At 39.2% G+C, this 13,038-nt stretch overlaps 1 protein-coding gene across 1 annotated transcript in view; it reads left to right on the forward strand.

Moving 5' to 3' along the window:
* Nucleotides 1-108: 108 nt before the first annotated feature.
* RAB22A (RAB22A, member RAS oncogene family) overlaps nucleotides 109-13,038 on the forward strand; it is a 42,133-nt gene continuing 29,203 nt past the window's right edge. Inside the window, exons 1-6 of the mRNA XM_057406367.1 lie at nucleotides 109-307; nucleotides 2,080-2,159; nucleotides 6,112-6,193; nucleotides 10,226-10,297; nucleotides 10,424-10,530; nucleotides 12,366-12,475. Coding sequence (XP_057262350.1) covers nucleotides 272-307; nucleotides 2,080-2,159; nucleotides 6,112-6,193; nucleotides 10,226-10,297; nucleotides 10,424-10,530; nucleotides 12,366-12,475 — 487 coding nt within the window. The 5' untranslated portion in view covers nucleotides 109-271. The remainder of the gene's footprint in view (nucleotides 308-2,079; nucleotides 2,160-6,111; nucleotides 6,194-10,225; nucleotides 10,298-10,423; nucleotides 10,531-12,365; nucleotides 12,476-13,038) is intronic.

The raw sequence follows: 13,038 nt of genomic DNA on the forward strand, positions 1-13,038 counted from the left end.
CGGGCCAGAAGAGAGATCCAAGATGGCGTCGCGTCACCGCGAGGGAAAGCGCGGCGGCGACGGGCGGGGGCGCGGTCAGGTGACGCCGGCGGGCCATCCAAGATGGCGTCGCGTTCGCGCAGCTCTGCGGAGGAAGGTTGGCTGGTAATCACGGTGTGAGGGAGGCGGGGGGCTGCCCCCGCGGGCCTCGGCGGAACGCGCGCCCCGGCAAGGGCTATGGTCGCTCTGGGCTGTGTCTTCGGCGCTTGTTAAAGGCACGGTTTGCGCGGCCATGGCTCTGAGGGAGCTGAAAGTTTGCCTTCTGGGGGTAAGTGCTGCGCGGCCGGCTCCGGGGGTGGTGGCAGGGAGCGGGTCTGTGGAGGGGCTGGCTTGGAAAGCTTTCTGCAGTGGTGGAAAGCCTCTGCGTAAGGCTGGAGAGGCTCTGAGAGGGAGTTCCTTCCCTGGGTGAAGGGTGGGCCTCGCTCCCGCTGCGGCTGCCGGCGCGCCCCGGCTGTGGGGCCGCGTCCCGCTGAGGAGAGCGGGCGGCCGGAAGGGCCTTCCCCGTGCACAGGGTAGGCGTTCTCCGGGGGTAAATATCGCTCCTTTTTTTCGATCTTTTGCTGTATAAAAGAGGAGAGAGGGAGCAGGGGCACCCAGTGTGTGCTTCCCTCTTCCCTGTAAGCTGTTTCAGGCTTGGAATTTACTAAATAAATAAATAAAGGTACCTGAAATCACACTCGAGGGGGAGGGGCCTGAACTTTTTTTTCTTAAACAGCATATGTAGGCTTTAAAAGTGTCTGAAGCGTTGCAGGTGGTTGGAGAAGGAGACATTAAACAAACTGAGGTAGATGTTTGGAAGAAGTTAAGGTTATAAAGCTGTGTTGTTGGTTTGGTTGGGTCTGAGGGCTTCACTGGAGAGCCTCACGTTGAATAGGTGGAGTTGCCCCCATCTGTATCTAAATCTTGAATTGTACATGCCAGCAGACTCGTTTTCTTCCTCTAAATGGCCACACTGCTCTTCAGGGGAAAAAAATGAGTGTTTCTGTACTCCTTTTGTTATGAAGGCATTTGAGGTAAGGACCAGCCACTGTTTGCATTCACCTGACCTGAGAAACCTTTCCTCATGTAAGAAGAGGAGAATAAGCACCCCGGAAAACTGGTCATTGAACTCCTGTAGTCAGGAACTGCGTCAGTGTTCTGAGATTATAAGCTTTTCTGTGAGAGGAAAGTAGCTTGAAAAAATACGCACAGCCATGCATACTGTACCTAAATTTACTACAGCATTCAGAAGATTCAAGAAAATGCATGAATAGTGTAAAATTTTATTTTCAATTAAGCAGGTTCTCAGAGTTTTTTCTCTTTAAATTTTAATGACTCATGAAATGTAAAGCAAAATGTTTGTCTTCACTTGTCTTAATTAAATGACCTTTTAAAATATCCAGCTTCTATTGAGAACAGTCTTGCTGCTAGTAGTTGAGTTCTTTTAGTCCTAAAGGTGACTTTCAACCATGAAGTCAGTGGTGCAAATACATACATGACCCAGAATTTTCTTGTTGCGTTTCCTCTTTGGCCATTTATAGCTCTGTGGAATTCCATTAGATACATGTTTCAGGTGTGTCACAGAAGAAATTTCAAGTCTTTCATTAAGCAGGGTGGGACAGCATTAGTCAGGGGTTGAAATGTGTGTGTCACTCTTGTATAACTTAATGTGCTCCATTGGCTTGAAAAAATAAAATGCCATACTCAGTTGCTGTCTATTTTACTAAAAAAGTCATAGATGGTCTTTCCCTGTTTCTTGTTCAAATGCAATCTATGCATAGCTTTGGAAAAAACAGAAGTTTGAATAAATGATAATAAGCATGAATGCAGATTTTACAGTCCTTCATAAAAATATCTTAATTGTTTAGAAAGCTAACTTATCAGAGACCTGTCATTTCTACTAAATTATTGTATCTGAAGTATATTCAGAATATAACTTCTTGGAAATTCTCTGCAGGAACATATGATTCATGTACAGTGTACTGCAAGATCTGAGGACAAAAAGAAACATCTGGCTATAGTAACTAATGTCTCTTTCAACTGTTTCTGTCCTTTTTTTAGGATACTGGTGTGGGCAAGTCAAGTATTGTGTGGAGATTTGTAGAAGATAGCTTTGATCCCAACATCAACCCAACAATAGGGTAAGAAACTAAGTAAAAGAAATTTATTTAAGACTAAAACCAAATTGTATAAATATATGTCTGTACCTCCTGAATAGATCACTTGATTCTCCACTGTGGCAGCTAAATGTGGTAATAAGCATGACTGCAGCCTTCATTAGCTCATGAACTGCCTTAGGAAACGTAGAAGTGTATGCAGCACTCCTATAACTCCATTTTCATGTGTGAGATCTGGACCCATTTTGTATTCTTAAACTAAGGTAGCAAAATTGTGCTAGAGATCCTGGGTTCTGAATAAATGATGCTTCTGTTAAAGGAATAATGTGCTTTTTCTCATTTACTACTCTTTAAGTTGTGAAGGCTATTATGTGACTGCATGATTTTATTTTTTAAGTTTTTTTTTATTATATTAAAGGGCAAGTCTGTTTTGAAGGTAGTTAGCATACTAATTCTGGCTGTAGTTCTCTTAATGAATTAGTTGTAATTTTACATATCTATATGCAATACACAAGTGTAAGTAACTGATGAAATTGTTCATGTAATTGGTCTCACAGGTAAGGATGTTTAAAAGTTGAGCCTCAGAATAGCAACATTACTGAGCTCAAATCTTCAAATGCATAGAAGGAGGGCCAAACACCAGGAGTTCTTGGAGTGGTTGGATGTTTTTATTTCCTTTGCTGTCTCTTTTGCTTTGAAAGTGTCTTATGAGCTGCTTTTCTTGGTAGCAGTTCCTTACTTTACAGGAGGACATGACTTCACTTGATGTCGAGAAGTGCGGGGGGGGGGGGATGTCAGTGCAACTTCCCGTCTCAGGTGATGCACAGGCTGTACTACTTCTTTGACCAAGAAAGATGCTGCTGATAAAAGTCAGCTGTATCTCATCCTGTCCTTCTGGAAAAAAAAAAACAAAAACAACCCAAATAGGGTTCTGCTGGTCTTCCTCCCTCTCTCCCTCCCCATTTCCCCTTGTGCTCCCAACCTTCTTTTTTTTTTTTTAATTCTTTTGCATATAAATACTGGTAGTGAACTGCAAGGTACTCTGTAGGAAGTATGCTTTTTAAAATAAATTTCTCTGTTAACAAAGGTAGCTTTGGAATGAATTTCATCAAATCTTGCTGTCTACCCTCCAAAGTTGCTTTCTTTCAATCTGGTAGTTTTCTGGCTGTGTGGTGTGTTGGTTGATTTCCTTTTCTTTTTTTTTTTTTTTTCCCTCCTCCCTCCAGTGTAGCACCTATCTGGAGGCAGGAAAAAAAGGGATCACAGGCACATGTCTTCCCAAAGGGCATGTCTGTAACAGATTCTATGTAGTAACTTAAGGTGCTGGTAGAAGATGCTGGCTATTGTGCTAATGAGGCTAATGCGCAGAAGAGAATTTGTCTTCATGGATTTAATGATAGCACTGGGATTAGTATACTTTCTTGAAGTGACAGACTTAAAATATATCTTTTAGCCATCTTAACACAATCATTCGTTGGCCTGAGGATTTGATATCTTGGTAGTTTGCTGTAGTAGTATAAATGAACCAAAACTTGTCTAAATGGCAGGGATGCAGTCCCAGAATTTTAAGCAAATTAATTTTGAAACTTTCTAGACCTTGTTTTAGGAGGTGGGAAGAACAAACTAAGGATTAGAGGAGTTTTGATCATTCTAAAACTAAAGCTGAGGATGTTTAAGTTTACTCCTGTGGTTTTGAGTTCATGAGATACAATCTTGTTTCCTGTCCCTTTTTCATTCCTCTTAGCGTTATCACTTCATTGTGAATGTTCATCATTCAGGTTCAAATACAGGCATCTGTAGAAATCCTGTCAGAATTCTGCAACTTTTGTCTTCTCAGGATGCTGAGAACATATTCTGCTTTGCCTGACCAGCATGTATCTGATATATGCCTGATCAGCATATATCAGGCACTGCAGAATATCTAGTCTTTCATTATAGCATCAAAAGGAATTATGAATGAGTATAAAACTACTTCAGGTGGATCTTGTTCAAGTAGTTATAGTGCTTACTTAAGTGGTAGAAGCAGCTGGGAAACTTAGTGGGGATAATGCCCATTTTCTTACTAGAAGCGGTTGAGTATAGCTATAATTTGGAGGGTTTTGTTGACCCAAAAGCGGTTTGTCTTTAAACTGGTTTTCTTGGTTTTTTTTTTGCTGTTGTTGTTTTGTGCTTTGTTCTTTTTTTTGACATCTGTCACAATGGAAGCTTCCATTTGTCAAAGAATTTCAAGAAGCGTTCAACCTCTGTTGTCGGCTACCATTTGGGATGTTTAGTTGTGATGTGAATTAGAGCAACACAGCTGTTCAGTTCAGATTGACTGTATAGGAATGTTTTGGTTTATAGAACCAAGTAAGGTAATTTCAGAGAGAATCTATGATTTAGGGAGTTGTTTCCATGTTGACTAGAGAATTCAGAATTGATGCTTAATTTGTAGCAGTCTTAAGGAAGTGGAAGTCTTTTTGTGGTTTGCAACAGATACTCCTATCACTTTATTTCTTGTTACTCTCTGTTAAAATACATAATCTAATTAACTGTATTAACACTGAAATGTATTGCAGTTAGACTCTTCTTGGTGATGCTGCAACCTTTTATTTGGCCTCTTAAAAGAATAATAAGCTTTGGAGATTGAGATGCTATTTGGCAAACTATCTGAGCTTGGGGAATGGAGAGGAGGTTACCTCTTAGTAGCTGAAAGCATTGTGTAATTGCTCCCTTTGCTTTTTAAAAATGTAGATAGCTGTTCTGTCCTCCTGCAGCACAGAAACGTATCCAAAGACTCCAGTTATAGTAACTACAGAAGTGTCACAAACATCATTAAAATCTGTGCCCTGGTGGTACTTAAGATCCAAGAATGAAGTTCAGAGTCAGGTATTTCGTGTTGTTGATCATGCTGAGAGACTCCTGCTCTCTGAATCTACAGCAAGCTTGGTGTACTGTAGGAAGCTCCAGCACGGGCAACCACCTGCATTCTGTCCAGAATTGACAGTAGAACAAGTTTGGGAACCTTCAGTATTGTCAAGTGACAGGAATTAAGCATGCAAATGGTATTGAGGTTCATAATGTAGGATCTCGCATGCTTAAAATTATCATGGCATCTATAGTTCTTATTCAACAAGGATTTGAATTCAGTGTGTGGCTTCTGTAATAAAAAATGTGCCTACAGGTAACAGAGCAAAGAACTCCCCCTTGTAAAAGATTAGGTCTTAGAATTCCTGTTCATGTGGAAAACACAGTGATTCATGTAAAGCAGATCAAGTAAAACACAAGTACTCTGCAATGTTTTTCAATATGTTACTGTAAAACAGCTGGAAGTTGGGTGGGGGCAGCTGGAGCATAGGAATAAGTGAGTGTGGGGGATTGTCTTCTGAAGTGCATAAGCCTCTGCAGACAGAAGCGTATAAGAACAGGTTTTGGGAGCTGTTCAGAGTGCAGAAAACAAGCAACTTGCTCATTATTGACTTTTCTCTCCTTAACACCTACCTGTAGTGATATGAACCTTCTTTATCTTATTCTCAAGTATGGACTTGCCAACATTTATCTGAATGTTAGGACAGAGATAGAAAAAGCTGATACAAAGGGGAAGGATTGATCTCTTTCCCTCTGGAAGTTTCTGGTACATGCTTAAGTGATTTGCTGTGGCGATTCCTCCATTTAGGAAGAGTGCTGTTAAAAAGGCTGACCTTCCTGATTTTTTTTTTTTTGGCTGTACATCCTTCAATTTTATCAAAAGCTTATGAACAATAAAAGCTTAAAATTTGCATTTGTGTTACTTCTGTTTTGTTAGTTGAATTTCATCCTATGAGGCCCTTTGCCTCATTAATTTCAGCCTTTATGTATGAAAATTTGTATTGGTTTTGTGTGCATGTGTGCGAGGAGTGCTACTATTGGAATGCAGACCTTTTTGAAAGTTCATGGTGGTGATGTTCTAAGAACGTGATTATATTCCGAAAAGCATAAGCTGTAATTTTTTTTCCAGAGCCTCATTTATGACCAAGACTGTACAGTATCAAAATGAGCTGCATAAATTCCTAATTTGGGATACAGCTGGACAGGAGCGGGTAAGTAGAATCAATATCTGTGCTGATAGTTCTGGCTAGAGATTGGGTCACTTTTCAGCCCTGCCCTTGAAAGTCACAATGTGATCTGGTTTTATGAGCATGTCCTAGACTGGTTGTTTTTAGGCAGGTCTCTGCCTGTAAATATGGTTTTATTTTTCATTTTTGGTATGGTTAAAGGACAGTGGTAAGGGTGATTACCTAAAAGGAGCATATAAAAACAAAAGATTGGATTTAGATTCACTAAGAGTGCCATTTCAAAAGAAAACAGAGTGGAGAGGGAGCCAGCAGCTGTCTCTAGCACCTTTTCTAGTTGATTTTTAAACATTCAGCTGGAGTTACTTTGCAGCCAGTGCATCTGGCAGCATGAGAATCAAAGTGAAACGAATAATTGTGTTTCATAGTATGAGTAGGCCCCACTTCTGGGAAAATCTACAACTGCTAACACATTGTTAGCTTCAGTGTTTGGGTTCTTAATGTGAGTAAGGTACGGGCTTAGGCTTTAAAAAGCAACGTTTCAAGCAGTGTTATAGGTAATAACTGATCTTCTATTATAAAGTTTTCTCTCAAATCTGATAAGTTAGAAGCTATGTCAAGAAATCTATTTTGATGTTTTGATCTCTGCAGCATGTATAGTTCTGAGGGGAGGCAACCAGAGCTTTCAAGAAAATGACTACTCAAATCAATTCACTAGTTTGCGTGATTTTCACTTAGAATTTCAAAGGAAGACTTTGCTAGTGAACTTGCTTGTTTATGGATTCCTAGTAACAGTGGTAGAAATCATAGTAGCTGTATTAAGAATGCTGTCTTGCAGATTCTTGACTGGTAACTATTGGCAATTATCAGTCACTCGTGATGAGCTTATTTAGGATGAGAATGAATTGTAATAAAGATAGATACCAGAGCTGTCTCCCATACGCGCCAGTTTGATCAGGTTGGGTTATTATTTCAGGATAATAGCTGGAAAATGCAGTTGTACTATTTTTCAGGATTGGTTCTAGAAAGTAACTGAAGTATATTTGTATTGCATTTCAGTGTCTTGGATTTTGAATGACAGTTTATTTCCATCCAGCAGCACTATATAAAGCAAATTTATGCTGCCAGGGATGTGTCCCAGGGATATGTCCAATAGTATCCATGTTACTAGAAATACCCAAGTCCTTCCATTACCAGCACTCACTCAGCATTTCTGTGAATAGTTTGTCTTAAGTGAACATCTTAGCCCATTTGGAAATGTTAATGCTGGCATGTGAGTCTACTGAGAGGTAGAATATGACTTCTGAGAGGCTGGTACTCTTAAATTGAAAGCTTTATGAACATGCCTGCCACAACTTGGCAAGAAACTTCCAATGCATATTAGCATTCCATCCTGTTCACTTTAGCTGTGTTTGCAAGCCATGGGAGAACACTGGATTCAGCGTACTATAATCAGAGTAAGCATCTCTGCACGTGACCATCATGTTCCTTGTATTTGTTTTTAGACTTTGAATGATACCTCTTTAATTTCTTTCCATACAAGTTGTGTGGTATCTTTCTTGAAATAAAACCGGGAAAGGTCTCTGACCTGTGAGCTGTGATATCTGTGAAGCTTATGTTCCACACCTGAGAAAAGTCACTTGTGAGGCCACAATATAGCCAAGGAAACCAGTGAAATGGGAGCAAGAATACTTACTTAGAAATTATGTCAGTATCTTCATAAATGTTTCTTTCTTCAAAACAGAGCAGCACTGTCACATGCCGGTAGTCATAAATGGTCTGTATACATGCCTTTCCCTGAAATCCATAGCAGAGTTACATCTGACAATGAATTATGGAAGGGATTTCCTCCATGATATCTGGAATGCCGTAAATGTCCACACCATTCTTGGAACTAAAATGTCTCTGCTGAGCTATGATACTTAATGCACAGAATTTGTAGTCCTGGCTTCTTGAGGAGCATTTGCTGTTTTCCACTTCAAAAGCCCAGGAGTGAATAGTTCCATGCTGCACTGGGCAATCCCATGTTCTAAATGACTTCAGGGAGTGGTGGGCCTGCTTCACTCCAGAGGTGGAAATGTGCACTAACTCACTTCACACAGCTCACTGCGCAGCCTTATTTCTTCTCTCATTTCTTCTACACAGTGTATAGTTGATAGGTGATGACATGTAGCAGATCACTTACAGCAGTCAGGTTTTTTGCCTTCTTACCTTACAATTTTGAGTTTCTCTGGATAATTATGTCTTAATAATTCTGTCAAAACACAAATTGGAGGCTGGAGGGTAAGCTGAAGTATCTGGAAAAATAGCAAAAGGAAAATTCAGTGTTTCTGGTGACATCTGTTTTGTTAATGTGTTTTATCTGCCTGTTGCCCTTAGGTGGAAAAAAGTATCTAAGTGTTAGCAGTCAGGAAATGAGAGTAATGCAAAATCAGCAAGTGCAAGTTGGTTTATTCCCAATGTAAATAGTCAAATAATCAAAAAGCCAGGCTGCAACTAGTCCAAGAGGTGGTTTACCAAATATGTTTCCCTTTACATTTTAGTACTCGGGAGGAAGAGAGGGATTATGTCCCAACATGATCTGAATCCCTGCCCGTGTCTCCCTTTCCCACTATTAAATATTTTTATATTCTGAACTTTGTGTTCAAAATCCTGTTTTCAAAACAGAATTTGAGAGCCAAATGTAAATGCTCTGGAATTCTGCTTTATAGCAAAATTTTTATGATTTATAGTAGTGCTCTCAGTTGAACTGTACTAAGCAAAAGGAAATTGGTATTTTATTAGAACTGAATAAGCTTTTATGAAAAACTGTATTCTAGTCATGATTCTTACCCTGAGTAATAAGATGCACAAAAGCACTAAATTACATACGCTTACACAAAAGGGGTACGTGCAATTTACTCTGTGCTTTAACTGAGAGTTTTGTTTGCTAGATTAGTTGTCTGTCCCTTTTTAAATTGCAGAATATCACACTGTTTTTAAGAATGCTTGAGTTTTGATGCAATTTAATTGTATGCTTTATCACTTTTTTCAGTCCTGGATTCATAGTGCTGCCCATGCAAAGGCACAGGCTTGGTTTATATTCTGCAAATGTACTACCAGCCAAATATACCTGCCCTAGATCTAATTTTGGATATTACAATAGAAATTAGATTGGATATTAGGAGGAAATTCTTTCCTATTAGGGTGGTGAGACACTGGAATAGGTTGCCCAGGGACGTTGTGAATGCTCTATCCCTGGCAGTGTTCAAGACCAGATTGGACGAGGCCTTGGGTGAGATGGTTTAGTGTGAGGTGTCCCTGCCCATGGCAGGGGGGTTGGAACTGGATGATCTTAAGGTCCTTTCCAACCCAAACTATTCTATGATTCTATGAATTACAGTAGCCTTTTGCTATCTAGCATGTTCCTTAAAGCTCTGTTTGCAACAGGTCACATGGCTGTTGGCTTTTGCAGTTTTCTGTTTTAAACATGCTTCTAACTTGGGGGGGGGGGGGGGGGGGGAGCCCTGAGGCTGTAAATTAAATTACAAAGAAGGAAACCAACATTTCTAGCGTTGAAGTGTGCCATGACTGATCCATGGGGCTAGAGGTTGACACCAACTTCTGAACATTTCAGAACAGCAGTAATACATGCTAGATTTCTTGAAATTACTTCTTGTCCAAAAGCTTGAATGTCTTGGAGGAAGAAGCTGGTTCAATTTTGACTGTTTTCACCTTGTCTGGTGTTTAAAGTTGAGCATATATCCTGTCTGTGCATATAATCTACAATCTTTTAAATGAGAGATTCTAATCTAGTCAAAGTAAGGTCAAGTTTGGCTTCCTGCTTTTTCTCAGTAAGTGTGCTGCTGATCCCTAAGCCATCTATTGGTTGGCCTTTGTAAAACAGTACTTGAATGGAAATTATGTATATTGTTGCACAGCATCTCTGTAATTGTAAAGAAAAGTTTTCCACTAATGTGGACTTTAAAGCTAGTTTTCACTTCTTTATAATATAATAATGATGAGATCATGGAGGTCAGTAGAAGATCAGATTCATAATGTCTGGTGTCTTTCTTCCAGTTTCGTGCTTTAGCCCCAATGTATTACAGAGGGTCAGCAGCAGCCATTATAGTGTATGACATCACAAAGGAGGTAAGAAATGTGATATTTTCCCAGCATTACTACTTTGTGTGGGGTATGAGGGTGTCATGGGCCAGTTCTGACTCTTTAATTTCTTCTTTTTCTTTATTTTCTTCTTTTTTTTTTTCAACACATCAGGAAACTTTCTCAACATTAAAGAACTGGGTTAAAGAGCTTCGACAACATGGACCTCCGAACATTGTTGTAGCTATTGCTGGAAATAAGTGTGATCTTAATGATGTAAGGTAAATAACTTGGTAACTTGGAGATTTTCACTTAAGCTCGTAGGACTAAATATTTTAACATTTCAGATCAGGTGAAAGGTATAGAGCAATCCAGGCTGTTTCGTACTAGCATTGTAGTTTCGCAAGTGGTCTGAGCTGTTTCTGCTGTCAGAAGACTTGGTTAGTCTGGCCTTGCACAGTCTTGCCCACTTCCTCCCAGTGTTGGTGTGAGTATGTGTGTGATGGTGTAGTAAATCAGGCTATAAAATAGATCCAGATTAAAACTAACAGTTTTAAAAAAGGAAAACTCATCCAAGTATATTTATGTTTCTCACACCATGAACACTTGCTGGCATAACAGAGGTGGGATAGCAGGGTTAGGAATGAGCAGTTTACAGTGAGACAGGATTACCTTTTCTAGAGGCAGTGCCAAGTTACACAAGTCTAAACTCCCTGTGAAACTACAGTGTAATACAAGCTGTTTATCTCACTTTATAAGAAGTACCCCGTCAGTCTGTAGCACCTCATTTTGTTAGGAAAACATCAAGCCTGTTGGAAAGCATTGTGTAGGCTTTTCTAACTTGCTTGTTCAGGTGCCTTCCTTCCCTGCTTAAATACTGGGGTGGAATTGGCTCACAGCTGAAATAGTTGCAGGGAGTGGGAAAAGTTCTTGAGAAACTTTATGAACAGCCAGAGTTTCAAGAAGGCATGTACTAAAAACAAAAGAAGCCCTTTTTTATTGATGTCCAGGTTGAATAAGCCAAAATTCAGAAAGAAGGTGTGTACAGACTTTCTGGGTTTAGATTTTATTGGAAAAGGTACCACAGCTCTTGCCTCAAAGGAGACAGATGGTTATGTGTTTAAAGAATCACTGCAAAGTTAGTTTTTAGTATAATTTTACAAATTGTTAATATATAGGAGTTATCTAGGGAGCTCTAATAACTTTTGTTAGAAGTAGCATGTCTCTTGAAAAAACTGATGACATAAAATTAATTAGAAGGCAGATATAAAGCATGTAGGTAGTATTTGTCCCAAATGTTTATTTCTTGGTGCTTAGTTGACATAAATTATGCTAATGTTGTTATTCAAGCTGATTGAGCAAGATTCCTTGTACTTCAGTCAGAGGCAGTATTTGAGTCAATGATCTAAAGTCTGTGCTTTTGATACCCTGTAGTCCCTTATTACTGAAAGCAGCCTGTGTTTTCTAGAAATTGTATGTAAGGTGATACAACATATAGTCCAATCTTCTCTCTACATATCGAGCTTTGTTTTTCATGTTATTAAGGGAACATTACCAGCTTGCCTACCTTAAGGTTGTAGAGTAACTTTTTCACTTCTTGACTCTTTGCTCAGTCTAAATATGTTTCTGGTTATAGTTACATTTTCATACTACATGTAAAGTAAATGCTATATGAATGATCTGTTCAGTGTTGCAAGATACTTATTTTTGTAAACAGCTGTAGGAAATCCACTGGGTTAGTGGAATTAATGCTTTAGTATCTTTTCAGTACATCTCAAACTGTGTGTGTCAAGATTAAAACACCCTGTAATGACTGATTGCAGACCTACACTTAAAGCACTCAAGAAACAAACTCCACTGTAATGCTGTCAGATTAATTGTTTAGTTTATGATTGTTTAGTTTATGATTGTGCTTCAGTGATGCTCATACCTCAAGGCAGGGAGACAGCATAAAGGATGAGCATTAACTTCAGGATGAAGGAGGGCTGTGATGCCAAACAGGTAAAATGCAAAATACTCATTAGTGAGACAGTTGAAAGCTTAATCTGTCCCTAAAGATTTTTGACTAATGGTGGGTTTTTGCATTCATAGTTTTTTCTTTGCTTTGTTTTTGCAGAGAAGTCATGGAAAAAGATGCTAAAGACTATGCAGATTCCATTCATGCAATATTTGTAGAGACAAGTGCGAAAAATGCAATTAACATTAATGAACTCTTTATAGAAATTAGTAAGTATTGAAACAGTTAATATGCTTTCTTCTGAAAGAAGTTCAAGTAGAAATTTGATTACTTCTTGTGGTATTCAGGTGAGAGTATACTGGATTGAATTTGTGACAGTTGGGCCTGAATGTGAACTGCAAAATGAGCTGTATCAATTTTTGGCCGTCTAATGACCTCTGAATAGTCCTTTTAGAGCTTTTAAGCTTACTGTGATGTTGCTGGATAAATAGCAGGGCACTCATGTCAAGTCAATGTCATCTTATTATATCTGTTATTGAATGCTTCAATTAGTGCTTCCAAGGTTATGGAAGAGAAAGGAATAGTGTGGAGATGATCCAGACTTTATACAGCTGAGAAAAGGAATGAAGTTCTCACTCTTGGTGTTTGTACTTAGTGCATTTGAAAAATAGAAGAATTCATGAAGGCTAGATTACTGCATGGGAAATAGCAACTAATGTGTGTAGATTTTCCACGTGTGTTTCTGTGTTACCTGAAGGTTTTTAAACTTAAATTGCAAACCTTTTCTGATTCCTTCATGGAGTGAATGACAGTAAGTTTTCTTGTGTGAATA

The sequence above is a fragment of the Pezoporus wallicus genome, unplaced genomic scaffold (genome assembly GCF_028554395.1).
Source record: "Pezoporus wallicus isolate ANWC-B61680 ecotype Strahan unplaced genomic scaffold, APGP_CSIRO_Pwel_v1 contig_6783, whole genome shotgun sequence".
NCBI classification, from domain to species: domain Eukaryota; kingdom Metazoa; phylum Chordata; class Aves; order Psittaciformes; family Psittacidae; genus Pezoporus; species Pezoporus wallicus.